Genomic DNA, 15,980 nt, shown 5'->3' on the forward strand with positions numbered 1-15,980 from the left:
TAAGACCCTGCACACTTTACCACTGCTAAAGTGCTTGTGCTCTCATAAGTCCCTTGTAAAGTGTTTTTACTTGTACCCAGGGCCTGTAAATTCAATGCTACTATACCAGCATTTCTAAAGCACACAGCTACCTCCGGAGAGGTGTCCCAGCACTGGGGGCCATTGGGATGTTTAAGCAAGCTATTGCTCAGAGTCACTAGGTGCTGGCCTAACCTGCTGCTGGCACCCAGGATCATACCGTGAGCCCCAGTGTTCTGTAGTCAGCCACCCTGGCTGCTGCACCATACCTCTTCCCTACTAGTGGCCTGCAGCACTTGTGCCACTCACTTAAGTAGCTCCCTAAACATGTCCCAGGCCTCCCATTGCAGCCTGTGTGTGTAGTTTAAACTGCCATTCCAACCTGGCAAAGTAAACATTTGCAAGCCTAAAGCTTCCTTTTTAATACATAAAAGTAACCCCTAATAGACCCTAAACAGCACATATACCAGGGTGCAGTGTATTTGTGACTTTTCCATTTCCTTGCAGTAAAACACTCTTTTAATCATTTTCACTACTGCAATGCCTGCCTCTCCCATAGGATATAATTTAATAAGTGATGACTTTCAGTTGGGAGCAGATAGGAATGTTGAGTTTGGTCTCTAAATAACTCTCATTTTAATCCTTTTTTAATGGTACAGTTGGATTTTAAGTCACAATTCTGAAAATTACACTTTTAAAAAGTTGGCAAATTCTTGTCCATGTTACCATTTGATGCCTGCAGCTTGCACCCTGGGCCACATGACCAGGTGTTGCTGGTGGCTGGTTTATGTGCAATGGTCCCAGGCAGTGAGACAAAGGGGGAATAGGTGTTAGTTGTATGGACCATCTCCGACTTGATAAGGGTGGAGAGCTGTCATCGACCACTCTTGCACATCATAAAGTTTCTGCCTCAGCCCAATCCCCATAAGTTTCCCACTAGTCTTTTTTGCCCCCAGACAAGCTGGGCCCAGGGTGGGGAGGAGGGAAATTCCAAACACCTTTGGGGGTGAAAAAATCTAGAAACTTCTCCTACTGGCACCAAGGATAAATATAGGACTGAGCCCACCTTTTTAGTACACACCTGGACCTGTGGAAGACTCAGAAGAATGACTGCTCTGCTGCTCTGCTGCAAGAAGGACTGGTACACTTTTGCTTTGCAAATCTGCAGTCCTGCTGCCTGAGTGAGAAGGACAGGACCTGTATCTTGAAAGCAGGACCATCAGACTGACTCCAAGGGCTAGTTGGCTGACCTCCAAATCAGAGCCTCATGGATAGAAAAGTCTCCAATCACAAAGAACCTTGGTGTCAAATAATTGATTAAAATTTACTCTGTTGTTCTATATTGTTTTGGGATTTTTATTGGGGCTTTGCTAGAGGGTCGGAGAAAGTTCAGTCGATGGTTGAGGCAGGCAGGTCCTAAGCTGTGGAGGGCTTTGTAGGCGCGTGTGAGCATCTTGAATTGGCATCTCTTCTGGATTGGGAGCCAGTGGAGGTCTCTCAGGTGTGGGGGGTGATGTGAGTTTGTTTGGGGAGGTCCAGGATGAGTCTGTTTGCAGCATTATGTATGCTCTGGAGTTTTCAAAGGAGCTGTGTGGAGATGTAGGCATGGAGGGCATTGCCATAGTCAAGGCAGCTGGTGGCGAGGGCCTGGGTAGTGGTCTTTTTGTGTTGGCTGGGATCCACCTGAAGATTCTGTAGAGCATGTGAAGTGTGTGGAAGCAGGAGGAGGTGACTGTGTTGACCTGTCATTTCATAGTCCGTTGGCTGTCCAGGATGATGCTAAGGTTGCGTGTACGGTCAGTCGGTGTGGGTGTAGGTCTGAGATCTGCAGGCCACCAGATGTGGTCCCATATGGAGGTGTTCTTCCCGAAGATCAGTACTTCGGTTTTTGTCAGAGTTGAGTTGGAGGCAGTTATCTCTCATCCATTTAGCTATGTTGGTCATGGTGTTGCAGAAGTTGGTTTTGGTGTTGGAGGGGTCCTCAATCCTTAGCATGTATTGGTTTATTGCATGCAAAGATGTACTGAGAAGACTACTGAAATTTCAGTATACCTAACTTAAGCTCATCTCTTAGGCAACCATAGCGACATGCTTGCAGACTCCATGAATGTACTGTTGAATTATTGCAAAAACTAAAGCTTGGAAAGAGCACCATCACTGCACGGAGGATCTCAATTTGGTATAAACACCCACTAATCCCTTGCAAATATCACTGATGCAAACCTTTTTATCTAGGACATGTAAATGCATCTTGTGTTAAACTAACCCATTTTGGTGACTGATGGGTTCACCATAAGTAAAGTAAACTAGCTGCCAAAGCGACTAGGATATTCTTTAAGATATGGGTCTTTGTGCACCTATATCAGGCCCTGACCAGACCCTTGTATGGGCTGCACCCATCTTAGGAGCTGCCATGTGCAGCTGGCATCTGTCCTGGTTAGGGTTTAGACTAGAGCATCTGAGCTACTGTCTATCATTATTTGTGTACCCTTGGCCTTCCTCTTAGCGGGATGCATCACAAAGAAGAAATTTCACTGGGATTTGAAGTGGGACAACCCTAAAGAGCTCTACTTCTCCTATGTATGTTGTATTTTATTCAGTCAGATAATTTTAAGATAAAACCATTGTATGAGCCCAGCATGTTTGTACGTCGTACATCAACTGTAAAATGTGGCAATGTATTGATGTAAGTACTCTCTATTTGCTTCTCTCTTTCAGCTCTTGTACTATGTTAAAAACGTGCAATTCAAAAATAAAGCAGGAGAGGCGCTGTTTTTCAGTCAGAACGGAGAAGTCCCCGCACAGTATGACATTGTGAACTGGCACAGGACTCCTAGTGGAGCTCTCCAGAGCATGAGAGTTGGAACGTACGACTCGACTGCTCCTCAGGGCCAAAGACTCGTCATCAACACTAGCGCCATCCAGTGGCCTTCTGGGTACTCTCAGGTACAGTATTAACTAACCTGCTGTGGAGATGCTGGCGGACACCCCAAACCTGAGAAGGCGTTGTGGTCTCTCGGATGCAATAATCATAGTTAAGAAGCGCTAGTGCTATGTCATGTGTAACAACTTCTGGCAGCTTTGTTTTTTCTATACATGATCAGTTTGCATTTGGGTACTTGTCGTTTTCACTTTTCCATTGTAAGTATAGTGAGCGATTACATCCATAAAGCTGCTTAGGCCTTATGGGTAATCCTTCATCTATATACAGGCTCAAAAATCTCCGCATGCAAAATATTTTTCTAAAAAGTCAAGACTGACTCATGGTTTCATGTTATATGGGCCCTCTTCATGGTTATTGGAAAATTGTTCTTATTTTTATGCATGATACCCCCAAATATTTTGGACTGACACTGCTGGTTTATTGAATTTCTTTATTGGGACTCTGCAAACCAGGCCTAACTGCACGTTTTATCACCCCCCCCCAAACATGTTGACTTTGGCTATATTCGTAACTGGTATATCAAACGTACCTATGGGTCCCTAATATATAATAATAATAATAATAATATGGAAACTTATAGAGCGCCTGGTTACGCACACCGGCGTGTCCCCGCGCTGTAGAGAGTGAAAGCCGCACGCCCCTAACTAAGCTCCAAGCGCCCCAATTATTGAAGGAACAGATGTGTTTTGAACCTTCCTCTGAACCTAACCTCCAAAGGTTCCAGACGGAGCTCAAGCAGGAGTTTGTTCGAGCTCCTCGCTGCCAGGAGCCGGAAAGATCTGCCACCCATGCGAGCCTTTTCGACTTTTGGGATCACTAACAGGCCAGTACAGGTGGATCTAAGCGATCGACCAGGCCTGTAGGATGTAATCAGGCTTTGCATGGGCCTGGGTCCTTTGCCTCCAATAATACGATGACACGTACATAAGGCCTTAAACAAAATTCTTTTCCTGACCGGAAGCCAATGCAGAGCCTCCAAGGCGGTCTTCGAGGCAGCTCTTCTGGGGAGCCTCAAGATTAACCGTGCTGCAGCATTTTGCAGCACCTGCAAACGGTCTAAGCTCCTCACCGTAGCACCTAGGTACAACAGATTGCCATAGTCCAATCGTGAGCTGACAAGGGCGTGCACCAGCATCCGTCTGGCATCAGTAGGGAGAAGGTCCATGATTTTGCGTAGACCTTTCAGTACCCCAAAACACGCCCCAACCACACAACTAATCTATGGTGCAAATGTAAGGTCAGAATCAATCCAGACGCCCAAGTTCTAAGCCTGTTGACACGGCCTGGGGACCGGTCCTAAGCAAGGAGGCCACCATGCAGATGACCACATAGACGCCCCCCCCCACCCACCACGAGCACCTCTGTCTTTATACCATTCAACTTCAGGCGGTTGTTAGTCATCCAGGAGGCAAGCTCCTGCATGCAGGCTCTGAAGTTGGGTGCCGCCAGATCAGGTGCCCGTGACAGCGAGATGACCAGCTGTGTGTTATCGGCGTATGACACAATTCGCATTCTGTAGCCCTTGACTATGCTTGCCACTGGGGAAACATAGAGATTAAACAGAGTCGGACTCAGGGCCGAACCCTGGGGCACACCCTGATCCAAATTAATCGCTTTAGAATAGTATTCGACCTGTCTAACCTGGAATCTGCGATTTGTCGGGAAGGATTGAATCCACTTCAACGCCGCGCCTGAGACACCGCCCCTATTCAGACACTGCAGAAAGGTGAAATGTGCTACAGTGTCAAAGGCGGCGCTCAGGTCCAGGAGGATGAGAGCCATAGTCTGTGTACCACTGCCTGCTTCCAGCCATCCGGCACCGTATGGGTCCTAAATGATACGTCTAAAATCTGACTTATATAGGGCTCAAGGATATTGAGGCTTTCTACGAGCAGTTTTGGCGAGGTGGGGTCCCTCGGAGACCCTGACTTTATAGAGCTACAGATCTTTTGTAGCATCTCGGGGGGAGGGGTAATAAAATTATCCAGACTATAACAGCCCGCATCATCCCACTTGGTCTCCACGAACTCAAACCCCCTTTTTTTTGCTCCCAAAAAGAAAGAATATATTGTGGCCACTTTCTCTGTGAAGAAGTCAGCAATGCGATCGCAAGATTCCACTGAACTTTCCGTGGGCATGGCGGATAGTTTAAACAAGGAGATTTCTTTATAGATCTTAAATAATTCCTTAGTGGAATTTTCTGCTTCCCCAATTCTCCCTGTATAATAATGTAAATGTAAATGTATAGGCATTTATATAGCGCACTACTTACCCGGAGGGTCCCAAGGCGCTTCGACCGCTGCGAAACCCTTCCTGGCTTCCCTGAGGGATGGTCCCTTAATGGGTATCTCCAGGGTGAGACCAGGCATCCCCGGCGGTCTGGTGGGGCCGTTAGTGAAGATGAGGCAAGCTAATGCCCAGAGTTGCCGAGTGTGATCGCTGATCAGAGTGGGCACCGAGGCGAGAGAATTATCGAGTCCGCTGACCCTGGTCCAGAAACCTGCCGCGCCGGGAATCGAACCCTGGTCCCGGGCCGTCCTCTGCTCTCGGGTCTGCCGCCTCTAACCAGTGTCATACAAAAACAATGGTCTCTAACCTTTCTTTTAGCAAGAAACAGATTAATCAGGTACTTAGTTAGACTTTCACCTATTCAATGGGCCTATATGTCTAAATTAGCCCAATCCACTTAATGTCACTTATATCCACAAAGAAACAAAAACAACAGCAAAATATTCAGAACGGCATAGGGCAGTTTTTAATTCACCTCATTGTGTGTCTGTCTCATAACAAACATTGGTGGTTGCCCAAAAGAAGGCGTGCAAAAGAGTAGAATTTCTAAGGTGCTTAATAGAAAAAAGTTAAGAAAACGACAGTAAGGGGAGTGATATTTACAAAATCATGTATATAAACAGTACATTTGTACAAATTAATTCGTTAGGTCCTGGTGTGTGTTCTGCAGTTCTAGACACAGTTTATCTCAAATTGGAGACATTGCTTCCAAATTTAATGTTGCACACACAATTTTTCTTATATATAACAACATCCAGGACAAATTAAGGCGTCGACGTTTCGACTCGTCTGGTGGCCTAGAGGTGATTTAAACCGTGGCCGTGCGAGTCTTCATCAGGACTGTAGATTTGGGCAACCAGAAAAACAGCACGGGGCCCTAAAACATAATAGATATATGTATCAAGCTGTTGCTATCAAGAAATTGCGATCACAGTGGTGTCGCATATGCCCATAGGTAAGAGTTAACACTTACCAACTGGAAGTAAGGGGAGCACACTTGGGCTCTTGACTCTGTTCCAATGGTAAATTAATTGCCTAAAAACATAATGGGGAGGGGGGATGGGTCATTAGACCAGTTTTAAAGGATCAAAGTGTTTAAGTTTCAACAAATGTACCTCTCTTATTACCTTGAGGTAGGTCGTGAGTGAAGTTAATGATCCTCCAGTGATGGGCTTGAAAAACGCACCCTAGGGTTTAAAGTGGGGACATTATAAGTTCCGTAACATTACTGATGATGTTCAAATGCCCAATCTTAAATCCGGGGCTTACCTCAAAGAGTGATAGGGGTATGTCCGCAAGTCTGCATCAAATGCTTTAAGGTTGGACTTGCTTCAATCCAATAAGATATATACTTCCCAGGCGTATTTAGCTACCTAAGAGGAAAAAAGTTTTTTAAATAATGCCCGGGTGCCCAGTTCAATGGGGAATATATGATAAAAATGAGCGCATGTCAGAGGATCCCGGCTCCAGAGCTCCACTCACCTCACAAAGTTTGAAGAGGGACTCGGCTCGGTGACGGCATCTGGCGCGTCTTGCTGCCTAAATAAATGAATACAGCAAGGTTGGAGTAAAACCAAAAGACGCCCGAGTTAAGGGGAGGAGGGGCGCAGGGCCAATAGTAAGGTAGGCGCGTTCCGCGCTGTGTATACACTCACCCCGTTACCCGTTCGGCGTGGGATTCAAACGTGGACTCAGCTCCTAGAGTCCCGGCGGCCCGATACAAAAGAAGGACTGCGTGGGAAAGCTATCCCGCCCGATTCCAAAAAGTAAAAAATAGAAAAAGGGCTTGTGTCACAGTGATCTCGCTATAGAGTATGGGCGGCCATGTTGAAGAGGGGGTATTATAACAATCTTAAAGCCTAATTGTTTTGTTTTAAGGTCTACCCCTAAGTAGTTTATAGTAGATACAATAGATACATCAGGATCTGTATATCGACAAAATTAATTGTGCATAGATGTTAATAAAATATACAAAAATATACATTTAAAATCATATTAGCAGAATCAAAGTAAAATACCTGTACAATTTTCAGAGAGTAAGTACAAGATGCCAATTCAATAAATCTATCTACAGAATCTACTGTACACTTTTCAAAGAGTAAATACACATTCAACAGAGTCAATTCAATAAATGTATCCACATACATCACGGTGGTAAAAAACAAATCAATGTTATGTCAGCAGTAGCTAAACTCTGAGGAGAGACACCTGTCTATTTATCTCCTCCTGTTCATTTAATCCTTGATTCACAGTGTTAAGGGAATATATCCATTTGCATTCTCTTAAGTTAAGTACATTACCAAAATCACCACCCCGAACATTGATTGACACTCTTTCAATAACCCACCATCGTAGGCTATAGCAGTCATGGTTGAAAGAAGTAAAATGTTCGACCAGGGGTGCACCCGGTGTTTTACACCTGATGCGACTGCAATGCTGTAAGATTCTGCACTTAACTCTTTGGGTCGTTTGCCCAACATACAAGAAACCACACGGGCATAGAATGGCATATATAACCCCGGTAGTGTTACAGTTACTGTGTTGTGACAAGTTGTATGTTTGATTATTGTAAGTGAATGTCGTACACTCGTTGGCAAGCGGACACGCACGACATGTGCCACATTTGGTGTGTCCTTTGATGGGAGGGAGGTCCCAAAGTGTTGTTTGTCCAACAGTTCGATTTGAGGGTAACAATGATCGAACAAGGTGGTCCCTCACACTCATTCCCTTGCGGAATGCATGTAGGGGTGGGGGCAACCCACCTAATTCATCACTCACCAAATGCCAATGTTGGTTAATAGATTTTTTGATGGCGCTACTCTTAGTGTTGTAGGTGGTGACGCACACAAGGCGTTCATCACCTTGCTTTTTCTGATTGGGTACTAGAAGGTCTTTGCGGTGGTTATGCCACGCTCTTTTTCGTGCTTTTTTTAAAAGCCGAATCGGATACCCTCTTTCCTGTAGGCGTACCACAAGCGAAGATGACTCTTCAAAGTAGTCCTCTTTTTTGGTGCAATTCCTCCGCAGCCTCAGAAATTGGCCAAACGGCAAGTTAAATTAGGCCTCTAACCAGTGAGCCACAATAGGTGGTCTTGTCTCTTCTAATTAGCCCATGGTAGACCTTACGTTTAGCTGTGTATTCCAACTTGGCATTGTTGAGATAAGATACCCTCCATTACCTTTCTAGGCGTTTACACTTTGCCTTCGCTAAATGCAGGACATCATTATGCCAAGGAGCCGACTTTTGAGACCTACCCCGTGAATTGTTCATGCGTAGCGGAGCAGTGCTATCCAGAGCTTCTCTTATGCGCCTATCCAAGTTGCGGCACGCGGATTCAACATCCATGCCCCCCGGCTGCCCTCCTTTAGCCAGAGCAACATTAAACTTTGCCCGGGAAAAAACAGCCGATTTGCGACTCGGGAGGCCAGATGTCAACTGTTCCTGAGCTTTAGGTTCCGGAATTCTTACCACCACGGGCACAAAAAGTGATCCGACCAGGCGATGGGAATGGGTGATTTTACTTCAACTTCCCCAATTGGCAAATACAGGGTCCAGTAAATGACCCAGCTGATGGGTAGGAGCCTTTGAGTTAAAGTTAAAGGGATCTGCGCCCAGAACTGGTTTTGAGTGAGCACAGAGGAGGTGTTGCTACTTTCTCTGGACACACCTCTAGGGTGGTCACAGAAGCTCTATGCAGGGGGAAAAGGTTCTGGCATTTTGGCTTTAGGTAGAGAGTGGCACTATAGGATTGTGGCAGTAGGGTAAGCAAACATTGCTGTAAGCATGGGTAGAATTACCCCTGGGAGCTTTTTCCCTATTGGTTAGGGTCAGGCTAGGAGTTATCCTCACTCATAGTGTAGTGGCAGGCATAATTGTGGTACCCCTGGGCACCTTCTTCAGAACACTACTAGACCTGTGAAAGACAGAAGGACTGAATCTGCTGTTGAAACCTGTGAGGAAAATCACAAGGGCTGGGCTTGCTCCCACTTTTACCCAGGGCAAAGTGGACTCCTAACCATAAAGAAGTTTTACCTAGAGAACCAGGACCAAACTGACAGCCAATCTGCCAAAGGTGCATCACAGATGGGCCTGACTTCACCGTAGCCCCCTCTAAGGTCTCCACTCAACATCTCAATTAATCAAAGCCGCTTCAACTTAATTCTGCAGCTTCCTCGAAACCACCATCAATGAGGACCAGACCAATGAAAGAAACTTCCAGGCCTCAGCAACCTGAACTTTTGCTACTTCTGTCAACGACTACATCGGGGCCCCAACCTCCTGCAACCTATTGCACCCTGCTTTGTTTTCTGTTTGTCGTCTTCAATACCGACAAACCCATCGAAGGCCAGTTGCAGTTCAGAGCTATTTCTAAGAAAAGAACGGTAACTCTTTGACTGGACTGAACCTAGTCTTTGTACCCGACCGTTCATTATTCTCGGTCGGTCGGCCTTAACTTCTGACTTTGCCCTGGTCTTGTGTGAAGATCTTCCTGTGTTTTTATCTAAAATTGTATATGTTCATATCCTCAATTTTAAGTTCCCCTTATTGGATTTTTGTCATGTTGTTCATTCAAACAATCTCTATTAAACTAAATTAATCCTGTCTGCTCTGTCCCACAGCCACCAGAGGTTGAGTTCATGTTTAAATTTCTGAAGTCTTTACTGGTTCTTACAATAGTAGTGACATTATTACTTGTGGTGCACTAGCATTTGCTCCAACTAATAATCTACTTTCTCACAACTGTAGAACAAAGGAGGAAGAGCAGCGAAAAAAGGTTTAGGGATACAGTAAAACGGGTATGGAGGGAGACAAAAGGAAAGAGAAAAGGAGAGAAACTTAGAAGAAGAGGGGCCCAAGGGGAAGGGAGAGAGTGAGAGACAGAGCGAGAGACAGAGAGAGAGAGAGAGAGAGAGAGAGAGAGAGAGAGGGATTGTAGACTCTCAAAATATCTCCCTCGAAATGACCTTCAAAGGGACCAATCAATCAATCAATCAGTGACACTTATAAAGCGCGCTACATACCCGTAGGGTCTCAAGGCGCTGGGGGGGGGGGGGGGTGCCGCTACTGCTCGAACAGCCAGGTCTTCAGCTTCTTCCTGAAGGAGAGGTGGTCTTGGGTCAGGCGCAGGTCGGACGGGAGGGAGTTCCAGGTCTTGGCGGCCAGGTAGGAGAAGGACCTTCCTCCTGTAGTCGCTCTTCGGATGCGGGGGACGGCGGCGAGGGCGTGGTTGGCTGATCGGAGGTGGCGTTGGGGAGCGTAGAAGTTGACTCGGCTGTTGAGGTAGCTCGGGCCTTGGTCGTGTAGGGCTTTGTGTGCGTGGGTGAGGAGGCGGAAGGTGATTCTCTTGTTGACGGGGAGCCAGTGGAGGTCTCTCAGATGTCCGGAGATGTGGCTGGATCGTGGGATGTCAAGGATGAGTCTGGCTGAGGCGTTTTGGATCCGCTGGAGTCTCTTCTGGAGCTTGACGGTGGTCCCGGCGTAGATGGCGTTGCCGTAGTCCAGTCGGCTGGTGACGAGGGCCTGGGTGACGGTCTTCCTGGTCTCTGTGGGGATCCACCAGAAGATCTTCCGTAGCATGCGTAGGATGTTAAAGCACGCCGAGGAGACGCTGTTGACTTGCCTGGTCATGGAGAGGGAGGAGTCCAGGATGAAGCCCAGGTTTCGTGCATGGTCTGTCGGTTTGGGTGCGGTGCCCAGGGCGGGAGGCCACCAGGAGTCGTCCCAGGCGGAGGGTGAGGAGCCCAGGATAAGGACCTCCGTCTTGTCCGAGTTCAGTTTCAGGCGGCTGGTCGTCATCCACTCGGCTACCTCTTTCATCCCTTCGTGCAGGTTGGCTCTGGCGGCGGCGGGGTCGTTGGTCAGGGAGAGGATCAGCTGGGTGTCGTCGGCGTAGGAGATTATGCTGAGGTGGTGTTTGCGTACGATGGCCGCGAGGGGGCTCATGTAGACGTTGAAGAGGGTGGGGCTCAGGGATGATCCTTGGGGGACGCCGCAGATGACTTCGGAGGCCTCTGACTTGTACGGTGGTAGGCGGACTCTCTGTGTTCTTCCGTCGAGGAAGGAGATGATCCATTCCAGCGCCTTGTCCTGGATTCCGATGTTGCTGAGGCGCCGTACTAGGGTGCGGTGGCAGACCGTGTCGAATGCCGCGGAGAGGTCTAGGAGGATGAGGGCCGCTGTTTCTCCATTGTCCATCAGGGCTCGGATGTCATCGGTGGCGGCGATGAGGGCGGTCTCGGTGCTGTGTTTGGCTCGGAAGCCGGACTGTGAGGGGTCGAGGGATCCGTTCGTCTCGAGGAAGGCGGCCATCTGCTTGTTGACGGTCTTCTCGATGACTTTGGCTGGAAACGGGAGAAGCGAGATGGGGCGGTAATTCTTGAGGTCGGTGGGGTCCGCTGTTGGTTTCTTGAGTAGAGCGCTGAGTTCGGCGTGTTTCCAGCTTTCAGGGAAGATGGCGGTGTCGAAGGAGGTGTTGATGATGTCTCGCAGGTGGGGTGCGATGACAGCGTCGGCCTTGTTGAAGACGTGGTGAGGGCAGGGGTCGGTCGGTGATCCGGAGTGGATGGAGTTCATCGTGCGGATGGTGTCTTCGGTGCTGATCGGGGTCCAGGCGTGGAGGGTGGTGGTGGGGGGGGGTGGCTGGTCGGTCGTGGTGTGCGTTGGTTGGTTGTTGAAACTGCTGTGTATGTCCGTGATCTTGTTGTGGAAGTATGAGGCGAGGGAGTTGCAGAGGTCTTGCGATGGGGTGATGTCGTTGTTTCCTGCGCTGGGGTTGGAAAGCTCTTTCACGATGTTGAAGAGTTCCTTGCAGTTGTGTGCGTTGTTGTCCAACCGGTCCTTGAATGCTGTTTTCTTGGCGGCGCGGATCAGCTGGTGGTGTTTCCGGGTGGCAAGTTTGTAGGAGGTCCTGTTGTCCGGTGTCGGTTCCCTTTTCCAGACTTTCTCGAGGGCTCGGCAGTTCTTCTTGGAGCTCTTGAGTTCGTCGGTGAACCATGGGGCCTTCTTGCTGCCGGGTCTGCTAGGCGGGGTCCTCAGCGGGGCGAGTTCGTCCGTGCAGTTGCTGATCCACTTCGTGAGGTTGTCGGCGGCCTGGCTGGGGTTCGCTGAGCTGGCAGGAGGGTGTTGGCTCAGGGAGGTGGCGAGCTGGTCTGCTGTGATCTTGTTCCAGCTTCTGCGGGCGGTCTGTTGCTGGTGTTGGTGGGTCGTCTTTCTCTTGAAGGTGAAGTGGACGCAGCTGTGGTCCGTCCATTGAAGCTCTGTGGCATGGCTGAAGTCGATGTCTGTGCTGGATGAGAAGACGGCGTCGAGTGTGTGTCCGGCGAGGTGGGTGGGGGTGGACACCAGTTGCTTGAGTCCCTTGAGACCTACTGCAAACTCACTTTGTACCTCGGGTTATGTCATGAAAAGCTGTGCTGGCTTAAGCATTTAATTTGTACAATTTCTACAAGTTTATGGATGGGCTTCAGGGAGCAGTAGGGTGACCACCAGCTTCCAGGTTACTACAGACAATTTTCAGCCATTGACTTTTGTAATGACCGAATGCATTCTGAATGTTGTTGTCATATTCTACTCCCTTTGAATGTATTTGACTCACACTCCTCAAAACAATATCTACAGGTGAAAAGTTTGAGACAGGAGATATTATTCGTAAGGACCTCTGAGGAAGATGATCACCTTAGAGAGCAACGTTTAGAAAGGGATAAGGCAATCTCTTTTCACTCCGACGAGCTGTGCTTTCTCCAGTTAATGCACTAGTTCATAGAAATGTTGAGTTAAAAATGAGTGCTTTCGACATTGTACTTGGAAAAATCAGATCCTAAGCTCTGCTCTGAGCCAGCGCATCTGTTCATGATATAGCTCTAGGATGTTAGTTCTATATGTATCATTAAACTGTATATTGCTGTCCCCAGAAAACTCCAGATATAATATGTATCTGGGTCACTCACAGGGTCCAATCTCAGAGGGCCCAATTCACAAAGAGTCTCCGCACTCATGGTAGAGTCTCTGCCGTCATGGCAGAATATCCTCACTGCAATTCTCAATGCGTAGGTACCGCCACGAGTGCAGAGACTTGCAATGACTGTGTAGCCTCCACCACGACTGCGGAGGCTCTTTTTGGATCTGGCGTTCTGTCTGTAAGACCTAAGTGATCCAATGAAAAATAAACTAAAGTGTTTCGTGTTTATGCGTCTTATCTCTTGACCCAGTGGTTACTAGTCTATATCTGTATTCGGTGCAGTTGTTTCCTATAACCATCCGAAGACCTATGGGAGTAATGCATTCTAATTGAATAGCTTTGGAACTCCCTTTGCACTGAACTGTTAAGGGGCAGCAATTTGAAACCATCAATGACTATTTGAGGAGTAGATAGAGGCAGAGTTTGTAACCGAGATACAAACAATAAATTCAATAATTAGTAAGAGTGATATCTATGACATTTAACATGGGGTTCTCCGAGACCTTTTCATCCAGGTCACTGCTACCTCTGCCACATGGATGACAACCAACATGCCTGATTAAAACTGTCTGCTCTTATGGCAGAAGATGCTGGGTCATGTAGAGGAGGATAGTAACAGGCCTCAAGGCATAAGAAAATATGTTCCAGCAGTCATCTTCACTAAAGGTAGTGTTCTTGAGTGTAGAGTCACTGCCATTTGCACCATTGGGAAAACACTTTGGCGCCCTTCCCTCCATGACATCAGGGCATATAGGTGGCAGACATGAGATAATTCCTTGCAACTCCCACAGACACATGGTGGGTAGCACAGAGGGTTATTGCCAGTGTGACAGTACAAGGAACAGCACCATTTTACTGTCATCTATCCTGACCACCTCACATTGTTAGATCCAAGTGGGCAGTACCATCACCACTGCAATCTTACATAGTGACTGTTGGGTAGGATGCTGGTGAGAATAGAGTTGTGGATCCTACTATCAGGTTGGTGGCATCCCCTGTCTTCCTGAACATTGGAATTAGTGGTGCTGGGACCTTGAAGGAAGAAGACTACTGGATCCACCCATATGCCTGCTGCAATATCTGGTATGGGGGAAATGCCTCTTTTGCTATAGCAGCAGTAGGGATAGAGTCCACTGATAATTGGATCAACATAAGCCTCTGATATGGAGTTGGGCTGAGACACCAGATTGTATGAGGCGAGAACATGACAGCTAGACTTTGACAAATGTAGTGATCTAGCTGTAGAGTAAGTTACTATTTTTCTAATAACAGGTCCCTGTCTCTGTATGCAGTAAAATCTGTATGCCTGGATTCAGAAAAGCAGCTAAGGAAGGGGAACCAGTTTGCTGCTTCCTGTGTTTCCCATGTCCTCCCGGGGAAATCTCCAATCAGACAGGTGAGTGACCAGTATGTCTAGCAATTGGCTCCCAGGAAGCAGACTACCAGCCATCAGATACATTCAGGAGTCTTTATTCAAAATAGGAACACATGCTCTATGTGCATTAACATATTATTAATATTGAAATTCTGAATTTTACATAGAGAACAGTAATGAGTAAATATTTTGGTAAATCTCTTCCAGGATCTACAGATTGCTTCAAATGCCCCTGGGATCATTGGCCCAACGCCAGACAGGACGAATGCATTCTAAAGACAATTGAGTTCTTGTCCTATGATAAGCCTTTAGGAACCTGCTTGACAGCCATCTGCATTTTCTGCTCTTTGATACCGTTTGGGATTCTGCATCTGTTTGTTCTTTATAGGAACACCCCCATCGTCAAAGCTAACAACCGCTCCCTCAGCTACCTCTTGCTCCTATCCCTTTCTCTTTGCTTTCTGTCTTCATTGGCTTTCATTGGTTATCCCACAGCAGAGAAATGTCTCCTTCGCCAAGCTGCCTTTGGAATAATTTTTGCTCTGTGTGTCTCTTGCATCTTGTCGAAAACCATCATGGTGGTCATCGCCTTCAATGCTACCAAACCCAACAGTGATTTGAAGCGATGGGTGGGACCCAAATTGTCCTACCTGGTCATCTGTGTCTGTACCCTTATTCAGGTTCTCCTGTGTTTGTCTTGGTTAATTCTTTCACCTCCTTTCTCTGAAAACAACATCCACACCCTGCCTGGAAAGATAATAATTGAATGTAATGAGGGATCGCAGATCGCTTTCTGGTGCATGCTGGGATATCTTGGGCTTCTGGCCACCAACAGTTTCATAGTCGCCTTTCTTGCCAGAAAATTGCCTGACAGCTTCAACGAGGCAAAATTTATCACCTTCAGCATGCTCGCCTTCCTTAGTGTCTGGCTCTCATTTATTCCGGCCTATCTCAGCACCAAGGGCAAGTACATGGTGGCCATGGAGGTCTTTGCCATATTGAGTTCCAGCTCTGCTTTGGTCTCCTGCATCTTTATTCCTAAATGTTACATTATTCTGTGGAGGCCTCACATGAACACAAAGGAATATTTAATGGGAAAGACGACAGGGCTTGTCAAAAAGGACATTTGAGCTCACATGCATAGGGAGCAATTGATTAGATGTAGTTTGATTTGCTTTTCCCACCTAAATGTGTCTTCAAATTCTCATCAACTGTGTTATGTAATTAAATAGATGTCAGCAAAATACTGTTGTACTCTCTAGCAGACACTGTGCCTTAAAAATCGGGACTTGTGGAAATTACAGACTTGGCTGTCTGGTTTTTGTTTTGCCAAATAGAAGTGTCAGCTGGTTTTGAAATGCCCTAGTTCTGTTGGGCAGTGTGTTATCTGTGATTA

General features: G+C 47.2%; 1 protein-coding gene across 1 annotated transcript in view; it reads left to right on the top strand.

The window, feature by feature from the left end:
* The window catches only part of LOC147678516 (extracellular calcium-sensing receptor-like), a 48,631-nt gene extending 32,917 nt beyond the window's left edge, over window positions 1-15,714 (top strand). Inside the window, exons 4-6 of the mRNA XM_086946588.1 lie at window positions 2,737-2,964; window positions 14,482-14,605; window positions 14,792-15,714. Of these exons, the coding sequence (XP_086802714.1) occupies window positions 2,737-2,964; window positions 14,482-14,605; window positions 14,792-15,714 (1,275 nt within the window). The remainder of the gene's footprint in view (window positions 1-2,736; window positions 2,965-14,481; window positions 14,606-14,791) is intronic.
* Window positions 15,715-15,980: the final 266 nt, after the last annotated feature.

The sequence above is a fragment of the Lissotriton vulgaris genome, chromosome 12, assembly GCF_964263255.1.
Source record: "Lissotriton vulgaris chromosome 12, aLisVul1.2, whole genome shotgun sequence".
In the NCBI taxonomy this organism is placed as follows: Eukaryota; Metazoa; Chordata; class Amphibia; order Caudata; family Salamandridae; genus Lissotriton; species Lissotriton vulgaris.